This window comes from Sipha flava, unplaced genomic scaffold (assembly GCF_003268045.1).
Source record: "Sipha flava isolate LNK unplaced genomic scaffold, YSA_version1 390_pilon_pilon, whole genome shotgun sequence".
In the NCBI taxonomy this organism is placed as follows: domain Eukaryota; kingdom Metazoa; phylum Arthropoda; class Insecta; order Hemiptera; family Aphididae; genus Sipha; species Sipha flava.
The window spans coordinates 82,718-105,261 of record NW_020273100.1 but is presented as its reverse complement, the minus strand read 5'-3'; the positions used below and the strand labels follow the sequence as shown (position 1 = coordinate 105,261).

Below are 22,544 nucleotides of genomic sequence, written 5' to 3'. Positions count from 1 at the left end.
TCATTTATTAAAATATTTTGGAATTGATTTCTCACTCGAAGCTTTTGAATGGAATCCATTTTTTTGAAATATGGTAAAAAAGATTGGAAAAAAGCATATCTTCATCAATTTCTATAGCAGTTACATTGGTAGACTTGTTTTTACTATATACCTACGTATATTATAATAATGTATACTTAAATAGGTAGGTAACTAAAATCAGTTTCATTTCTTTAAGTTTCTAACGTAAAATTTTGAAACTGGTATTCAGTACTATTGTTTAGTTTAATCTCATTTTAATTATTTGGTATAAAATTAAAAATACAGTGTAAAATGGATATTAATTATTAAACCTATTATTATTATATTATAAACTACTTACTATCCATTTTTGTATTTTTTGCAACTTCGTCCCATTCTCTGTCAGAAATTAATCTATCCCTATACTTTTTGTTCCACTTATTCCACAACACATTTCTCTTTTGTATCTCCGATATTAATAATTCCATAATTAAATAAAATAATATAGGTAAGTAAAATAAGGTAATAAAAAAATAATGTAATAATACAATAATATTACATTATAATATGCGTAATAACTAATAAGTAAACACCCAGCGTGAAAATCGCATACGAATATGCGATCAAAAACAAACTATTTTGTTTTTCAACGCACACGACTAAACGCATCCGATAAAACCGGTCGTATCGGTCGTGTCGCATTGGTCACGTCGGACACTCCCGTTCGTTTCCGGTGATTTGTTTATTTTTAGAAATCGTATCGGTCGCATCGTATTGCGATTATCGAATTATCGTATTTACGTAGGACACGGCGTGATATGTATAAACTATAAAGTATTGGTTTTTCCAAATTGACAAATTTTGATATATTTGTATATTTTTATATCACGATAACACAGAATTGATTAAGTGATAAATATGACATATTTCACATAAAAAAGATAAATATATCTATTTACTAAATTTACAGTATTATTGGGTTTTCATATTGTGTCGGTTTTCAGTTGAATTAATCCACTGGATCCCTCAACATTAAATTAATTTTTTTTTTATTGTCAACCATAAAAATTGTTTCAATGTTATCAACTACAATTTTTTACTCTATAACTGAAAAAATGGACATGTGATTAGAATATATGTTAATATAAAGTTGACAACTAATATTAAACAATTAATGTTAATAGAAAGTGGAAAAAATAAAAGGAAAGCCGCTTTATTTTACATTTAGGCTTTTTTAAGACTTTTTAAGATTGGAAAAAAAACTTAAAATTTACTGGAAGTTTTAATAAAAAAAAAAAAAAAAGAGGAAATTTACCAAAACCACACAAGAATATTCCCAAATTATTTTACAAACATTAGAAGAAAATCCTAATATATCTTTGAGAATAATATCGAGTAAGTAAACACATATACATATATATTTGAGCTTAAGGTCTTCCTTGACTCAGCTAATACTCAAACAATTATTGTCTGGTTTCCATGTTATGATCAAATGTATGCTCCAGTTCATTATTTTTGGGCTCATATAATTTTGACTGATAATATTCTATTTCCTTTGAGTATGGTTTTATTCAGTTTAATAATACGTTTTATACTATTTTATTAGATATGTTTAGTATTTATTAGGTATATACTTCTGTAATTTTGGCAAACAATGACTCATTTTTTTTATGACTTTAGCATAAAATTACTGTTATTTATTAATTATTATGTTTTATTATTATTTATTTAGAAGTAAGAATAATACGTGATAATACGTGTTAAAACCGTGTACTAGGTATCAGTAACTGATACAGCCGTGCTGCTGCAGACTAGTCGCTCACTGACACAAGGTGTTCTGATGGGAGTGTTGATAGAACATTTTTTTTTCTAATAGTATTGTTTATCTATCTTGTTAGGTACTTAAGACTTATTATTGCTTATGATCGTTATGGGTGTTGTTAAATTGTGATATCATTCCGTTTTGACTTCTGGTTTTTACTGTAGGATTTGATAAAGTACCCAGTAACAATAAATTGAATGAATATTTAAACGGTAATAAGTCGCAAACGGATTACTGAAATTAAATTCTGTAAACGTTAAAATTATTTTTTTCAGTATGTTCATAAATTTTCGCTATCGAAAATAGGTATTGCCATTAAGTCCATTTCCCCAACCCCGCCATATTAGAGTTTCGAAATTTTTTTTTTTCATTCTATTGTGTATCGTTTGTGCCGTTTGTTCTACTTGGTCCCGCGTTCTTGCTGACTTCCTAACACTGTGAAATTAAATTTTAAGTTTAGTGGGGCTGAAGAAATGTTAGCTCTGCCATATAAGAATTTCGTAAATATATTCGTAGTTTCATTATTACGCTTTGAACTTAAAATATACAACTATACAAATATTATGATAATTAAATAATTATATTTATAGGTGTTTGAAAATTTTGTTGTTACTATGCTGTTTTTATATTCCAATAGTTACTAATTTACTGTATTGTAAAAGTAAACTGTAAATTGGTAAAAAAGTTGTATAAAATAATATCTATTTAAAGCAGTTATTTATCTTATTTATTTGTGCAACGAAAAAAAAAAGTTTACGATTATTTTTGTTAATCCCCCCCCCCTCATGGGCAAGATTGAATGTACACCACAGGTTGTATGGTTACAAAGATATTCAATTTTTGAAAATAGAACTAAGTATTAAATGTTAGAATGATCAAGAACAGAGAGGACAGTTTACATTTTATTTTTCAGAAAAATTCCTTAGAAAATCCATGAAATCCTTAAAGTCTAGAAAGTGTAGATTTATTTTTATTTTGTTTGATTTTTTAGTTATAATTTTATAATTTTTTTTTTTTTTTTTGAATAAATTATTTTGTTTAATTTTAAATTTTTTAAATTCTTATTTTAGTATTTATAATGATGTTTTAAAGCGCTTTTTTAAGCGCTTGTTTTAATGATTTTAAATGCTATAAGCCCCGAGCCCTTAATTTTTTGAAAAAGTCCAGAAAATTCAACTTAGTGGAGTTAGAGAAACAGACATATCTACCGAGGATACTTATGCTGTAGGAAGGAAAAATATCTAATATACTTGAGTAGTAATATAGTTATTAATATTACATCTAAAGTGTAATTGAGAGATTTTTAAAGGTTAGTTAGATATAACTCTTTAGTGGTAAAATCTTTCACATTACCTTATAATAAAATAAATAGACCAGGATCTTACGATTTAGATGAATAACAAATATAAAAGGCAGGATCAAGATTCTGCAGTGCTATGATTTGCCAAATACAATTATTATAATCTATATTTTATTATGGAAAGAGAAGAGCATAGGGTCGTTAGATTATATTACCTTACCTATTCACATAGAATACTTATTATTCCTAATAAACCTTTTATTCATTTATTTATTGAAATATTATAATAAATATATTTCTTCCTTTTATATTGAAAGTATAAGTCTCCTGACTTCTTTACTTAGTCTATGTGACAAAAGTTCACAGAGGGCAAAGAATAAACAAGTTAAAAGATAGGAGATGAATATACTCAAATGAAAATAACTAATAGTCACTTGATATTATTTAACCAACAACACTCACACTTTATAATAGCACAGTTGGGCAATGGTTAGCCGGAACCTAAGTCCCTAAGTCCGTATTCGAACTGAACTGAAGTTACATTGGTTACGGCGTTATTTATAGTATTATAAAATACAATTTCTGTTGTTGTTTATTTGACTAAAGATTAATATTAAATAATATGTTGTTAGTTACATGGTACATATTTTTATAGCATTTTAAGAAATGTATTATGATGATCTTTGAAATTTGAGGTGTAAAAATGTAAATATCATTATGATAGTTAATATAAATAATATACATTTTCAAAGAAGTCTTAATTTATTCTAGAGAACTAAAATATCCTTGACCTACTTCTGCTTATAAAAAATACCTATATTTTTTAACTATGATAAACGTTTTTATGCAAATATATTATTTAATATAACATTATATTTATGTTTTATTTTTGTTATGTTCTGTGTACATTTAACTTTACTTTTATTTCTCCATCTATATATTATATTTATACATAATACCTCGTCTTACATTATCAAATACATTAATTATGTAATTTTAATATTGTAATTGTTGAACTATCATAGTTTTTACTAGAAGTTATATAATATATATAATATGACAATTTATTATGCTATTTACGCAGCATTCCGCAAGGGCGTATGGCATATAAGAAAAATACATTTAAAGAATAGGTAGTCGATAGCGCAAAATGAATCAAACGTTTATTAAACAGCATTATATTTTATACTTTTATAGTATTTATTATGAACTATTCATGTAGACCGGTAGACATACAGATTACAAAGTAGAGACCATAGGTGATAGGTATACTTAAATAAAGTATTAGTTATTACTAATCAGTCGTATAAACTGTAGTACTGTACATTTAATCGATAAAATTACAATTTTCTTAATTTTTATTTAACTATTTGTAGAAAGTAATACAAATCATAATCTAATATATAAGCAATTTTTGTTGTTGACAAACTATTAATATAATAAAATTACAAATTTTGAGTTTAGACTGTTTTTATTATTTATAATTTATATAACACTTTTTACTTTTAATTCTTATTATCTTAAATATGTTTCTGGGAAACACATAAAATGATATGTATACTTTTTTGTGGGTTGCACTCTTTAAAAGTCAATATATTTTATTTTATATGATCCTGGTGCTAATGAATTAAAAAACTACTATAAATAATAAGAGTGGGACTCCAAACTCCACTAGCTCATCTTAAATTATATTATCTGTTTATCATAAGATAAATGACTGAAGACAAAATTGGACATATAATGGGGGCTTTTATTTTTAGGAGCATAAATTAAATTAAAATTATATATGCTCTCAAATCTCAACTATATTCTATCAATTTGTCGCTTAAAAGCGGTATTAGAGTTATTTATTGTTTGAATAGCATTTACCGAGTGAGCGGTATATACAGAGCAAGCAGAATATACCGAACAAGCGGTATTTACTATGCAAGCAGTATATGCCGAGCGAGCGGTTATTACTATGCAAGCGATATATACCGAGCGATTATTACCGAGTGACTGGTAATAACCAAACGAGCGGTATTTATCATCTACACAGTATTTATTGATATATGCCGACATACCGGTATACCGTTAAAAACTGGTATATAAACACATACTGAATACCGGTGGACAAATTTTACATACCGCCAATTCTAGTATACAGTATACGTTTTAACGTATAATTTTTTTTTTTTTTTTTGTAATGACACTAACTAGAACGATTGAATCGGATCAGCGTTCAGAGCCGTTCAGTTACAAATAAATTAAAACTATTACATGTCAAACATCGATAGTACAAACATATGATTAAAATCATCTGATAACATCGAAGATCGATCATTACCTATTTCGTCATACATTTAAATATTTACTAATATCTCCAATAATATATTACAATATCTTGCCAATAAATCAATAAACATTAATGTGTATGAATAATTAATATTGAATACGCAAAAAATGTCCGATCTTCCTTTATATTTTGTTCGCGTACCGCTAAATTGATTAAATATTAAATGTTATTACGAACATTTGTACTGCGTCCAAATATCCTGCACCCAATTTTTCAGATACAAGTGCCTTTCGGATAAGTACCTTGTGTTCGTGGTCACGGATAAATAATATATTTTTGAGCGATACGACAAAGCAAATGCGAAGAAATTCAATATGGTCTCAATAAAAATGTACCGAAATCATAATTTGAAAATCTTACAAATCGACCATCGTGTACCAGTAGGAATCTCCACGAGTTAAACCTGACGGAGCAAATAGTGAAACATTAAAAACATAAGAATTTAATGCCGGTGGATTGGCCCCGGTGATCTATCGTTAGGTATTGGTTATCAGTAACAATGACTTTTCGCCTGAAACTAATACGCTCTTTCTCGTTTTAAAAATACGCGGTACAGTAGAATATTCGTCTAATATTAATGGACACCTTTTAAAAGTGGGACACGTTCTATATAACGGTCACTTTTGAATTCTACCGATGGACCGCAAAAATGTATAATATAACTTAACACATTTTTTTACTTATACGATGAGAACGTTTTGATATTTCACTGCAATATTGTGGTATTATAACACTCAAGAACAAATTCCACTTTGCCGATTATCGACTGTCATATCGACCCATTTCAGCACAGCAGCTTCACAACATATTATATTTTTATCGCAGTAATATTATATAGCAGCTACGGTGATTTTATTTAATACGTGTTAATAGAATATTTACCCTGGAAGGATCCTGACAACTAGTCCAGGCTAGTATGCCAGCAGACGACCTTCTGCCGATCATAAGCGATCGGCATCCAATTGAGCTGCTTCTCCGACTCGTCCGTGATATCCTGCGACTTGACTGACATCCCGGAAGATTCCTGTTGGCCCCCGAGTGTTTTGCCCTCTCCTCCACTGTAAAATACAAATATGTATTACTAATTATTTCATTTTCCATATAAACTCAGTTATATAATATAATATATTTAAAGGGTATCAAACCCGCAAACGTACAACATATTAAATCTACGTTCAGTAGAACCTGTAACATGTAATCGGGTCACGACAGTCTATTTATTCCATTTAGATCGTATGAAACCTATGAATATCCAGAACTTGGAAAATCTAGAAATATAGTTTGGAATTTAAAAACAGCATCAAAATTAGAAAAACCGCGATATGTCGTGATAGGTTTACAAAAGAATTTAAAAATTATATTGTAAAAGATGCAAGTATTTTCGAACATTGTAAATTAACTAATATTAAAGTTATTTAAATCTCTGTTATTTATCCGTACGATAATTTAAATTTAGATTTTACTAAAAAAAATTATGCAGTATTATACAATATGAATACATCTTTTCAAGAATCGTATTATGGAAAAGAAGAAGGTAAACCGATATTAAGTCCAGATGATTTCGAGACTAAAGCACCGATTATCGTGATAGATACTTCTAAACAGAATGATACGGGTACATCTTCAACTATTGACGTTAGCATAAAAAATCTAGAGGGTGTGAGTGCTTATTGTCTTTTAATTCATGATCGTATTATAGAGTATGTACCTCTTAGTTGAGAAGTTATGAAACTTGTATCTATATATATAAAAATTTCGTGTCACGATGTATGTTCGCGATAATCTCCGAAACTACTGGACCGATTTTGATGAATTTTTTTACACCGTGTGTAATTTGGTCCAACTTAAAATATAGGATAGTTTTTTTTCAAATTTTTTAATATTTTAAATATTTTAATTAACTTTTTAATAAATGGTGTATTTCGGTGTATTTCTATCACCGGAAACATCGATGAAAATTTAAACGCCAATGACATCGGAACTGCATGTATTTTACCTTCAAGCTACATCGGCAGTCCACGGAGCATGCAGGAATACATACAAGATGCGATGACTTATGTACGTCATTACGGTCGACCTGATTTTTTTGTTACATTTACGTGTAATCCAAATTGGGAAGAAATAAAAAGTTTGTTATTACCAGGCCAACAATCAATACATCAGAACAGCAGAAATTCGCAGACAAGAGTCTCGAGAACAGCGTGATGAACGTCTACGACAAAATATATTGAGAACGGCACATGTGGGCAAATAACCAACTAATACGCGGGCAACGCCGTGTCGGGACAGCTAGTCTATATATATAAAAATTTCGTTTGTTATTACCAGGCCAACAATCAATACATCGTCACGATATCGTTACACGTGTGTTTAAACAAAAGTTAAAATCTTTAATTAATTTAATCGTAAAATATTCAGTTTTTGGTAACACACGTTGCTGGCTGTATTCTATTGAGTGGCAAAAGCGAGGTTTGCCTCATTCTCATATTTTGGTTTGGCTTGAAGTTAATCGCGCCGTATCGAGTTTTGTTTGTTATTTTTATTTATACAGTTTAATTTGTACCGGTTTAGTGTTTTCGTATTTTACTTTACCTACACACTAACCATAAATACTTGGTATTGTGTTATTATTGTGCAGTGTTCAGTATTGAATATTCTTTAATTTTTTTTAAATTTAGTATAATGCCGCGGAAATCTAACCTACACAATCAGTATAGTAAAAATGCACGACGTATGCGTGCTAATAGAGCTCATGAATCGGAAGAACAAATTGCAGCAAGAAACGCAGCTCAACAAATCAGAACAGCAGAAATTCGCAGACAAGAGTCTCGAGAACAGCGTGATGAACGTCTACGACAAAATATATTGAGAACGGCACATGTGGGCAAATAACCAACTAATACGCGGGCAACGCCGTGTCGGAACAGCTAGTAAATTATATAAATAATATTGTAAAAAGTATTGTACTGTAATAAAAATTGTGTTGACATTTTGGGAAACAAAAATAATTGTGTATTTAAAAAGAAGTTGGTTAATTTTTTTGTTTTACCAAAATTAATTTATAAAAAAAAAATGGAGCCAAAACATACATATAGGTTTTTGAAAAAAAATCGTGAGCACGGTAACTAAAAAAAGTTTACCGTGGGACTGTCGGTCAAATATTTTGAATCTCCCTGTAAAAAATGGAGCCAGAACATACAAATACATACTACTATCGTGTATATACACGACAACTTCTTGGAAAATAGTTTGATTTTCAAAAATAACACGCGTTTTTATAAAAAATTGTATCTAGGTTGTACTTCTAAGAATTAATTTTACGCATTTCCCATAATTTTTTTAACATTTTTTGAATTATTAGCGAAAATGGTAAAAGAGGAAAAATTGACGACACACCACTTTTTGACAAACTTTTTATTTCGTCATAACTCAATAAGTAAAAAACGTAACGTCTTTAAATTTTCACAGAATACTTGTGTAATAAAAATGTCTTCTTAAGTTTATTTTACACCAATGAAAAAATTTCGGAAGTATTTAGGAAAAAATGTCGAAAATATATAGGAACAAATTTTTATATAAACATTTGAATATTCGAAATTTAAAGAAGTTCTACAAAAACAGGAAAAACTATAAACTTTTTGTTGCTAATTAAACACACCTCTTTCACTCAAAAGCGTTTTTTTACAGAAGCAATGATACATTGTCTTTAAATTTAAAAGACCACTTCAACAATATCAATCACCCATCGCCTATATCTCACCCTTTTATTATTTTATTTTTGGTAGATTTTTCTGTTCAAAATTTTTTTTTTATAAAAATATTTCTAAATAAGCATAACGCACCATTTAAATATAACAAACGTTTAAAATAATATTTAAGTGTTTTGAAACATTTCGGAGAGGGGGGGAAGGCTGTAGCCCACTAGGCACCCCTCTTATGTACGCCACTGGTATATAGCGATGTTATGTATTTTCGGCGGAATCGATTTATGTATAAAAATATTCTGTACAATCTATAGGTTTCTCGCAGGTAAAAAGAACTTTTCGGCGAAGTAGATATACGCCCAATTTTTTGTACACGGTACCCGCATAATATACTAATCGACAATTTATATATAATATATACGTGCTGTCGTATGCTGATGGACACTTGTTGACAGCTTTTAGCATATACTTCAGGCCTTACAATTATTGCATATCGCTGATACTTCTAGACTATTATTATAACGACATTATTTTCGTTATTACAAGTCCGAAAATAAAAAATCTAAACTCAAGGGAAAAATATTCATAAAAAAAAAATTTTAAACAAAATGTTTCGTCAAAAACAAATGCTATGCGTTTTAATTTGAAAATTTGACATAATTTGTGATACGGTAATGAAATATCTGTCAAAAACCGTAAGCTTACTATGTATTACGAATATCAATAATTTAGGTTTATAAGATACACGGTAGAACAATGTACATTTAAAACATATACGTTTATATGTATGCGGTTATAATTGTCAAATATTTCAATTTAATATTTTCCGGATAACACACAAGCGATAAAATGTACATTGAAGTGAAATTTATAGAACAGGAAGTCTCTAACGCGTATACTGTATGTCGTATAGTAACCCTACATAACGGACGCAGTACATATTATTATTATTATACAACAATTTAATATTGAGACTTTAATAGAATTTAATATATAGAACAGATATTAAGGCCGTACGAGTAATCTACCTTGAATTTGTTTCTGGTCCGTATCAAAATGCATACATTATAAATAGTTTATTCTAAATGGTACGATTGTAAAAATTTTTGACCAACTATAATTAGAGTACAAACCACTGTGAATTTTGTGCTTTGTTTGTGCTGTGTTTTTTTGAACTAAAACCAGCGTCCATCCTCAATTTTTTTTCCAATTTGAGCACTGAACGTGAGCAAACCGACAACAAATTCGCCATTCCCCGCGGGGACGCAGGACGAAAACGCGTTAGTACTCCTACGCTTCTCATCCCAAATAAAAACTGAACCAATTTGTTGCCAAAAAATTCCTCTAACAAATCATCTGCTACACCTTTATCGTCCTACTCCGAAGACAGCTGGAGTGGCAGCGAAAACCAGACCTCGCCGTCCGCCTCATCTGTACCACCTGCAGTCATCTCCAATAACAATGCATCTCCAAACCTACACCAGATAAGATATCATACGCAACCAGGGGTTTAATTACGAGGGGGATATGAGGGATAGATCCCCCCCCCATGAGCTGTATTTATATATTGTCTTAAACCTATAAATAGCTCAAATACAAACTTTTAAATTATTACGAAACTAAAAAAAAAAATCCTGTTATAAATATTTATCCGTAAAAGTTTATGTTTTCTTTAATACACCAAATTGTCAAAATATTCTTTTAACCAATATTGAAAATAGTAATGAGGATCCTAAGGTTAAAATTTTAAAAAGATTGTGTGCTACACGATGGGTGCAGCATTATGATGTGGTAACAGATTTCAATTAACTATTTGCATTCGTAGTTGAATCATAGGTACAGAAAATATTTCTTATTGGAATGATTTCACTGCAACATAAGCTAATATACTATTAAAAACTATTGATTCAGAATTTCTTGTATCCTTACAAGTTATACAAGTAAATAGTAATTAATAAATATATTTTATTTTATTTTATAATAAAATATTTTTCCAATTGGTTTTTTTCTTTGGATTACCATTGTGTAAGTTGCTACAAAAAGAAAAAATTTATTTAAGAGAAGCAGTAAGCCTTGCTGAAGATATTATCATTGTAATAAAAAATATCAGACTAAATTGTGATACTGAATTTCACAAGCATTGCCCCCACAAGTTTGCCATACAAATTTATTTTGATCCCCCCCCCCCATGAAACATTCTCAACTACGCCACTGTTCGCAACTAACCCTTCTGTCAACTCAGACACTGAAATCAACCAACGTCCACCAAAAGTTCCTTCCAGGTCCCGCCTGACGCAAAATTGCTCTAAACCTTATGTCCAATGTCCCAGCCGAAGGCATATTAGCCAAGGCCTGTGACAACAATACCATCAAACTTCAATGCGCCGATATCGAACTGTTCAGGATCGTTCAAAAATATTTGCATAAAAACAACGTCGAATTTCACACTGTACCGTCTCTATCTGAAAGGACCATCAAAATCGTCATTTGAAGGCTACTACCAGAAATCAACAAATTCGAAGTATCTGATGAACTGAAAAGCAAGGGCTACAACGTCACTACCGTATGCTAATTTAGCAATGCTACCAGGAAATTTAATTTCCTCTCCACATGATGATTCTTGCTACCACCCCTTCGAACAAACAAATTTTCAACAAAAGCTCTCTCTTTTTCATGGCTATTAAAATTAAAGCTTACAAATAAAGCAATTCTGCACAGTGTTTCTCCTGCCAAAGGTTCGGGCACTCTAGCCTGTACTACAGCTATGCCCTTAGGTGCGTCAAAAGTGCTGGAGGCCACTTAGCCAAAGACTGTCCGAAGTCCCGTGAAGAATCACCATCGTGCGCTAATTACGGCGGCGCCCACACCGCCAACTATAAAAGCTGTCCTTCACAATCTCAAGAAAAGGAGAAAAGATGATCTGTCAGACCAAATACTGCTAAAATTGTTGATCAAGCTTTCTCTCTCCTGTTACCCATCAGAAAGCAAGCTGACAACTATCTATACTGCTCTGACCAACTACATCACATATGCTTCCAAAACATCGAACAGCGGATCTAACTAGCGGAGAGATTCTACTGAACATACAAAATAAAATCATTGTCAAACGAAAAATAAAAATAAATATTTATTTTTTTTAAATATTCGACAGTACAATTCGACAAGATGCCCATTTGTACCGTACACACTGATGCTGTTACTCTTGCGACGTTGATACTATAGTACATGAATATTTCTCAGTGAATAAAACATCAACCAAAACTAAAACCAGCAAATTTGTTAGACTAACTATCATAAAAGATCTATTTAATGATTCTTTAATTAACCAAACATAAACTAAAAATGTTAAACGTTTAAAAAATAAACATCGTCTAACGTCCAATCAAACATCCAATCCTCTGTTTGATCCTTTATCCGAGTTAATTCTTCTAACTACTATATTATGTGTCCCAAAAAATAATTGATTGGAAATTGTATGGTTAATTCTCTAAATATATGCGTCAATCTTATTGAAGTGAATTCTAATGTCGCAAAGCGATAACTCAACAAATGATAATTAAAATATCAACTTTGTTTTTTTTCTAGTTATACATCATTATAGTAGTAGTTAAATATTATATTATAATATAATATATTTATTCATATTGTCAATATGTCAATGTAATCATATTGTTCCAGTAATAAAATTATTACTTTTTTTTTTTATTATTTTTCATAACTATAACACACATAATATTAGTAAGATTCTGTATATTTCAATTATTTATAGATAATTTAAAGTTAAATTTTACCAGAATACTTAAACAAAACAAAATCATTTTCAAATCTACAATATTACCATAGTTTCTTAAACCATTATACAAAAATGTATGCTTTCTGGAATATTTTTAATATACGAAATATGCGGTTAAAGTCCACGATGAAATTGCAACTGTAAACATTATGAAACTTATCCTAGTTCATCGGTAATTTAGAAACAAAATAACCACATCATATTGTGCACCAAAAACTATACATTAAAAGCTAAATTAGGTAACGATTATGTGTTTTTATTCAATACTGAAAAACTGTATAGTTAATTTTGTAATCGACAAACGATGTAATAGTAAAGAAATATAAAAAAATATGAAATTAATGTATACAAAACTTGAATGTGTGAAATTTTAATTTATACCTTTGCAGCATCGATAAACTCTCCCATTATTATTTATAAAATTCTCATTGAAGTTCCAAATAACGACTTTGATAAAATCACAGTACTCTACGATCTTATAACATTAAAGTATGGGAGATTGTACATATACGGATAACAGTTATCTTTTTCTTTTTTTAAATTTCTTAATTTATTTAAATTGGTTTTTCCTTGTATTTAATACGATTTCATTTATCACCGTAATCAAGACTGAAAAATAAAATAATTAATAAAGTAACGGAAGACACAGCTTAGTTTATAATTTTGTTAATTAATTAATAAAAACTCTTTTCGTAAATGCTTCCGTTTAAAAAATGTTAATGAATTATTAATTATAATAAAACGTTGTATAATATATCTACATATTATGAGTTAAAATATTAACTGTCATTGCGATTGAATATGAATATGAATACTTTCAATTATGTACCTAAAGAAAAGATAACATTTCACTGAGGCTTCTTGTGTTTGAAATAAAAAAATAAAAATGTTCTACATATTTGCAACTGCGCATTTTCTAAATAAGTAAAATTCGACCTTCAATAAATGCTCAAAAAGTGAAACTTCTATTACTTCTTCTATTGATATTAAACCTCAAATAATGGTACATTTAATGATAGTTGACATCTCACATTTGTCAAAAAAAATAAAAATGATTAACTCGTGTACTTATACCTAGTACTAAATAATAAAAAGTCTAAATTAAATTATTTAACATTTTTTCAGTAGAATATAACTTAAATTCAATATTTTACATGTTTTTTGTGTTTTTTTCCTGTAACTTAATAAATGGTTTAGATATATGAAAATTGACATTTTTGTTTCGCAAAAATCAAAGTACAGAATATAATAAGAATTCCATAAAAAAACTTTCAAAAAGTAAAAAAAACGGCAAGCTCAAAATTATAATTATTATATTCTTACAACGAAAAAAAACCTGTCCAAAAAATGCACCGATATCAACATTATCCAAGCTTTTAATTTACAAGGTACTTAAACTATTTCCATAAACTTCTCTCCATTCTCCTTGGTTATAAATATTATCTTTATACCTGTTTTGTTTCAATATCATTATCCAATTCTTGGCAGCTGATTTCTTTTATTTTTTTTATTTATTTGTTTGAGCCAAAAAAATTAATTACAATTACATGATAACAAGAAGTAAATTATTACATTAAGAATACATTAACAATAGCTCATACGTATACCAACTGAGCTAAGCTCGTATCTGGTATGCGTAGTTCTTATAAATTATAATTCTTATTGTAGAAAGATTATTTAATACAATAATATAATTGAAGATAATAGAAAATTTCAATAGAACATGTTTTAGTAGTATATTTAGCATATTTAGCATATACATATTCAAATAAGTTCTTATAATTAGACATATTGACTTTTTAAAATTTCATTAATACACACATTCTCATCTAGACCATTAACTATTTTATTTAGAACCTTTTTTATTTGATTTTTATTAACTATATCATTGGTATTATTAGATTGGTTTTCACATAAGCTTTTTATTAGACTCTTCACATCATTACTTAAATTTTTGAATAGAGATTTTCCCATGTGATTGGGGGAGTTTCTTGAATTTGTTAAAAACGTATATGATGGTTTAATGTATTTACCTATTCTTCTGTCTATTATTTCTGTAGCGTTTAGTGTGTGATTTTGTATGGATATTATTAAAATTTGTCTATTGTATAATTTATAATTAGATAGTATGGTTAAATAATTCCCCTGATGGGTATTTTAATGGTAATGAGTACGCTATTTTTATTATCATTTTTTTGGGTTATATGTAATGTATTTATGTTTGTTCTATTAGAACCTCCTCAATATGTTATACCGTATAATAGTATTGAATTACATAATGCCATGTATATTTGTCTTATAATAGATTTATTAAGAAATCGAATTTTATAAAATAAAGCAGTTAAGCTCCTTATTTTATTTTTAATATTTGGTATATGTTCTGTCCATTTTAAATGAAAATCTATTGTTATTCCCAAGTATTTGAATGATATAACCATTTTAATTAGCTTACAACTGCAATTTTTCGTACCAGTTCTACAATTATGTATCCAACAGGAAGCTGTGTATAAGTTGTAACTATTGGCATGCAGACCGATTTATTTATGTTAAGTGATAATAGATTTTTTTTTTTTAGCCAGTCATACATATAACGTAAATCTATTTCAACAGTTTGTTTTAAAACTAATATTTTAATATTGATTTTTACCTATATGTGCATTTTAAATAATTACATGTTTATATCAGCCGCCAAGAATTGGATAGTGATATTGAAACAAAACAGGTACAAAGATAATATTTATAACTAAGGAGAATGGAGAGAAGTTATTGGAAATAGTTAAAGTACCTCGTAAATTAAAAGCTTGGATAATATTGATATCAGTGCATTTTTTGGACAGGTTTTTTTTTTCGTCGCAAGAATATAATAGTTCTAATTTTGAGCTTGGCGTTTTTTTAATTTTTGAAAGTTTTTTTGGGGAAAATCAGTATTTTTTATTTTTTTTTTTTTTACACCAAGAACTATAATGCTTAAATATTATTAGTACTTATGTATTATTACTAATTGTTATATATTAATACAATTTTCATTATTATTATCATTATCATTAAGTCTATTAAGTTATAAATTTCTCTATCGAACAATACTTGCTTTTTTTTTTCGTTTTATTTTAATATCACAGATACAGAATTAATAGTCATTGTTTATTAAGGAACGTTGTGGGGGCATAGATAAAATATACATATATAATATATATTTAATCTATGGTGGGGGTCACTATCAGTCATCATTACTAAATGTATATATACATTTTCATGAAAATAGACGAAAACCCCAGGTTTGATGTTTATACCATATTTATACCCAGTGGCGCACAGTAGATTTTTAACAAGGGCGCGCCCGGGCGTCGAAAATATATATTTCGAGGTACCCATCCACCCCCAACAGTAAAATTTGAGTTTAGGCATAGTATAACTCTTAATTTTAGATGATTTTGGTTTTGTCTTTCTAATAAAGATACTAAAAATAAAATTTTTACAATAAACCAAATATTAATTTTATTTTTTTATTTTTCTGGGTATTAATTTATAAGTTTGTAGAGCATAATTTTTGGGATTGATCCCTACTACTAATTCTCATGTGACACTTTAGTTCTAGTTAATTAGTATGGTGATTTGGATAACTGAAAAATAGGTTAGTATTAAATTAAATAAATATTCATACAAGTTCATACAGAACTTGTCATCCACCAATTCTCTGAGGGGTATCAGTTGACACCCCTGACCCTTCCTGTGTGCGCCACTGTTTATACCTATTTATATATAAAGTTTTCGAATATTGCGCAGCGACGAAATGTTTTTTCCCAGACAATCTTTGAGCGATAATAATACAGACGCGACAAGTTTGATGTTATTTACGTCTATAAACAGCAAAACTCCGACTAACGATACGAGTAATTGCTATCGTGTATTTGATAAAGCCAATACTATATACAATATATCTAAGGCCTTCTACACACGGAGCTATTAAAAAAAAAACTAAACTGTTTTGTGATTGAAATTACTAATCGGTTACTAACGCATTGGTGACTCAGACCCATACACGAGGCTACTCATAACATACCTACTCATGATCGAAACCTGTAGTTTGTTCTGAGTGACTATAGATGAAGGACGTTTTTCGTCATCTTTTTGCTACACCATGGATGTTGACAGTGATTCTAGTGATGAAGAAGTAATAACAGCATACTACTATTACAGAAGAAATCAAAAAAATAGAAGGTGTTGGGTTCATCCATACTTCGAAAAAAATTTTCATCACCGATTATTCATTGCTACAAGAGAATTGAACCTTTCCGATACTAAATTTTTATGTTTTTATCGGATGTCAAAAGAAATTTACTTATATTTGGTGAACCTGATTTCCCCTGCCATAAACAATCGAGATACAAATATAAGAGAGTGCGTGAATGTTTTCCTACTTCACTCCAAGCTTTTTCTGTTTCATCCTTTCTGGAATATCCCGAGAGCGTGAAGTTATATAGAACGGGATATTTTTCTACTTCTTCCACCAACTTTAAATTAATTTTTTGTTCGTTCATTTTTACACAAATAACAAATGTTTGCAATAGGTAAAACAAAATAAGTTTCGTTGAGCACCAAAATATTAAAGTGAGAAAACTCAAAAGTGACTCGACAGTTGAATCACTTGGAACTTATCACTAACGCGTTAGTAACTGGTTAGTAACTAGTAGCGCCGTCTGTTATGTTCCATTGAATAACATTGGTAGTGACTCTACGGGAATTAGTTAGTGATTCGCGTCAGTATTTAGTTTCAAATGAGTAGCTCCGTGTGTAGAAGGCCTAAATGCATGTATTATGTTAATTTCGGTCTGGGCTCATATAAATTATAACATTTTATTATTAATACATTTTGGGTAATATTTAGTTTTTTTGAATTTTTCTTTTATTGTTCCCTAGTCACCCCCAATCAAAATCTGTATCCAAATTTTTGTCAAGTTTCATAATTTCGTTTTTTCTCTACCTTGATTGAATGTTTTTTCCATTTTTCGTCAAATCAACTACTTTTGAACCCTTAGAAATGAGGGTTAAAGTGAACTCAGAATGTTCGTCCTTGTCTTATTTGAGAGCTGTGGCCATAGGTTTTAAGAATTCATAAAAATATTTGCATTTATATTGCCCCTTCAGCCGCTGTGAATGCCGCTTATTCTCATTTAGTTGTGTAGAGTATAATAAGCATTGTACGATTGACCGTTACTCCATTGCCGTCGCGGCGCGCTCTTTCTTTTTTTAAGCTTGGCTTGCAGGTCGACCGACCTGCTTGATTAAAGCTTCATTAAAAACCAAACAATTTCACAACTATTTAATCTTAAGATTCTATTTATCTTTAACCTATTTAAATTAGAAATAAATTATTTTTGATTTTAAATGAGAATTAAATTTTCCTGAGTTATAAAACATAAATATCTTAATTTTTTTTTTACTCTTTTTAATTTAAATACTTTCAATACAAGTATATTGGTAGTAAGTCTCAGAGCAAATAGGGTCTTACTATTAACATTAAACATTAATTTTTCATACTCAAATATTCTTAATTTTTTCTTTAAATATATTCAGTTTCAGAATCAGGTCAAACTAAGAGTTCAAAAGGGGTAATAAATCCCGTGTATTGATTTCCTTATACTTAAAGCAGTTTGAGTGTAGATAATTAAATAGTTATATAGTTTTATATTTTAATTTATTAAAATGAAAGTTTAAATTTTAATTGTTTGTGCATATTTATGTAATTATAAAAATTCTTTTTTTATAAATGCATTAAATAAAAACTTTACAGTCAATACTTTTGAAAACCAAACACTGAAATTTAATATTTATATAACAGTGTACATAGTAAAATGTAGAAAATAAAAAAATTAAACGATCATTTATTGAATAATTAAATGAAGTATGCCCAATATAATAATACAATGTTAAATCACAATTACAATTAAATAAAATTATACATAATTCGAACTTGATGAACTTGAAGTTGGAATAGAATTTTAAAAAAGTTCAAGTTATCCAAGCATTCAAGATCCTCCTGCCCCCCCCCCCCCCCAATTCAATGGGGATGCCGTGTCTCAAATCCTCAAGGTACCTCACTCTTGCATGGTATAACAACCAAAAACCTTAAAGTCATCTCTCCTCCAAACCCCACATACTGGCCAACATCTCCTAGGAAACGACCAGGTATACTAGACATATTTGTAACAAAAATTTCCAACACACTCTACTCTTCAATTGTAAACACTCATGCTCCATGACCACTCCCCCGTATTACTCTCAATAGACTGTCAGCCTCTATTTAAACAGTATAACCCACCACCGTTACATATTCACATCAACTGGGATAATTTCCATAAATCAATTTTACAAAAAACCAATCTAAAAGTCCACCTAAAAACAATTAACGATATTGATGAAGTTGTGAATCTTCTCACATCCAACATACAAGTTTCAGCATGGGAATCAGCAAAACCATCGCAACCACGCATATCTAACATAATTCTTCCTTTATATATTCGCAACCTTATATCACTAAAACCTCGTGCCCGCTGCTTATAGCAAAGAACAAATTTACCCTCCGACAAATCCCAATATAATGCGCTTGCACAAAAACTAAAACGGACCATAGCTAACTACAGAAATGAATCTTATACAAAACATTTAAAATCACTCACGACAAAAGACGGTTCTCTCTGGAAGGCTACCAAACACCTTCTTCGTATACGTAATCCTTCAGCTATACTGCGAAACACTAATGGTAATTGGGTACACTCTGACGAGGACAAAGCTAGAATATTTGCAAACTACCTGGCTGAAACCTTTCAACCTCATAATAACATTCTCCTTCTGGAAAAAATTAACATAGTTGAACAATTTCTCAACTCTCCACTACAAATGTCATTCCCACCAAAACATACTTCTCCTGCTGAAGTTAATTACACCATATCCAAACTCCCACGGAAAAAGTCCCCTGGTTACGATTTAATAACTTCAGAAATACTAAAGCAGCTTCCTCAAAAAGTTATCGTTCTAATAACCTACATATTTAACTCAATGCTCCGATTATCCTACTTCCCTATTCTATGGAAGTATTCATCTATCATACTCATTTTCAAACCAAAAAAAAACCACCTGACCTTCCGTCATCATATAGACCAAACCTATTAGTCTACTCCCAATATTATCAAAAGTATTTGAAAAAATGCTAACTAAAAGAATTCTAAATATTATCGATGAAACAAAAGTCCTACCCGACTCACAATTTGGCTTCCGCAACAAGCACTCTACAGTCCATCAAATCCATCGAATAGTTGATAAAATATCTTATTCTCTAGAAGAAAAAAAATACTGCACTGGGGCCTTCCTAGATGTTTCTCAAGCGTTCGACCGAGTTTGGCACGCAGGTCTGCTATTCAAATTGAAAATCATCCTACCATCTAATTACTACCTCTTAATTAAGTCCTACTTAGAAAATCGTTTCTTCTCGGTACGTAATGGCTCAGCCACCTCTTCTCCAAAACCAATCAAAGCAGGAGTCCCCCAAGGCGCAGTCACTGCTCCCTTACTATTTAATATTTTCCTATATGACCAACCCACACTACCCACGAATCTCATAGCTGATTTTGCTGACGACAAAGCACTTATAGCCACTAGCCATGATCCTACTGTTGCCTCGGTACTCATTCAAGAACATCTCTCACTTCTCGAAAAATGGTATAAAGAGTGGGAAATAAAAATAAATGAATCAAAATCGACACACTGTACCTTCACCCTCAGAAAGGGAAAATGAACCACCTATTACACTTAACAAGCATACTCTCCCAATTGCAGTGAGCATTCGCTATCTTGGCATTATTATTGACCAACGTCTTACCTGGTCTCCTCATCTCCGTGATAAACTACTTGTTGATTTGGATTTACACCGGTTATAAATTTTTATATTAATGGACTGTATGATGTATAATAAATAAATGATTTTGTTGCGTTATGAAATAATATATTTAATTTATATTTTATTAAAAGGTCTTTTTATTCCATGTGCGGAGTCGGCACCTTTACAATTTAAAATACTTTTCCCGACTGAATATAATAAAATCAAAAGCATGTCGGTATACTAGACCGGTTAGGCCGGTAACGATACCGACGCGGACACAATCGATAACATAATACACATATAATATAATTTGACAATACTGAACATTGATATCTATAGGTAACACTACTATCCTTAAATAATCGTTTCTGTCTTCTCCGCTCTCTTCTAACTTCCAGCCATATAAGTTTACCTACCAAGCTACTAATATACAAACTTTATCTCAAACCAATGTGGACGTACGGAATCCAGTTATGGGGTTCCGCAAAAATCTCAAACATAAGCCGCATACAGCGCTTCCAATCCAAAACCCTTCGTGCTATTACAAAAGCACCTTTTTATGTATCTAATCAGTCCTTACACAATGACCTTGCCATCTCACCCGTCCTCGATGTAGCTAGAACTTTTTACAGGCGATTCAATTTAAATGTTCAAAACCACACCAATCCCTTTGTAGGATACTGGGTCACTGCAAGTAATAGGCAGTGTTACCTTTTCCAATATAAATAATGAGCAGGATAAGTCAAAAATAAAATAATGTTGGTAGTGGACTGTATAATAATAAGAAATATAAAATATAAATATCACAGCATTTTGTATAATAAATAAATTGAAACAAGTAACAAATTTTTGCCTGATTGGCACAACAATAATAGTATAAATATAAATAAAATAATAATTAAGGGTAATGTATTGGGTACAAATAGTCAACAAATAATGCAATAAATAGTGTACAAAAAAATATATATATATAATATATATTATATATATGTGATATCAATGTGTGTAAATAATATATTAAGTATGTAATAAAATAGGAACAAATATATATGTGTATAGTGTATAAATCAATGAAAAAATGTATAATATGCAAATAATATGTAATCCTGGCACGTCGGCCTTAACTTAAACGAATGGTGTTGCACCACCTACCTTTTTGGGGTTATGACGCCTTGAGGTGCCGGGATCCGTATAATAATCAATTTAATGCAATAAAAACGTACAGGTATGATCCCGCACACACCCAAGAACGCCGCTAACCTCAACACGATGAAATTCACACAAACAAACTGCTGCAGCCGGACAACACAATACTATTGAACCACGGTCATTCACAACACGAAACGATCTCTGGTAAGCGGTTGACCAATCTAGGATTGCAAAACAAATTAATGGTGGGCAAACAATTTGCGCTAACGTTACCAGTAGACCGATTCACAACACGATACAAGACAAAAGACACGTGGTTTGACAAATTTGGCTGCAGACAGGAACAAACGGAGCAACCTCGACGGTTATGAACAGCAGTACAGCACCAGAACAAAATGAGAAAGAGAAGAGGCTCGGCTGACCCGTTGCACAGCCTTTTATAACCTTTTAGTGCTAGTGTCGTCGAAGAACAATAATTACGAAAACAATAACGAAATTTTGAAGACACTGGACACTTGCACGATGACTTGATGAATTTAACAAAACGTAACCGAAAAATATAAAA

At 30.2% G+C, this 22,544-nt stretch overlaps 1 protein-coding gene across 3 annotated transcripts in view; it reads right to left on the bottom strand.

Moving 5' to 3' along the window:
• Positions 1-22,544, bottom strand: part of LOC112688472 — a 108,583-nt gene that overhangs the window by 69,295 nt on the left and 16,744 nt on the right. For all 3 annotated transcript variants that reach the window (XM_025561658.1, XM_025561659.1, XM_025561660.1), the window contains exon 3: positions 6,340-6,515. In XM_025561658.1, the coding sequence (XP_025417443.1) occupies positions 6,340-6,515 (176 nt within the window). The remainder of the gene's footprint in view (positions 1-6,339; positions 6,516-22,544) is intronic.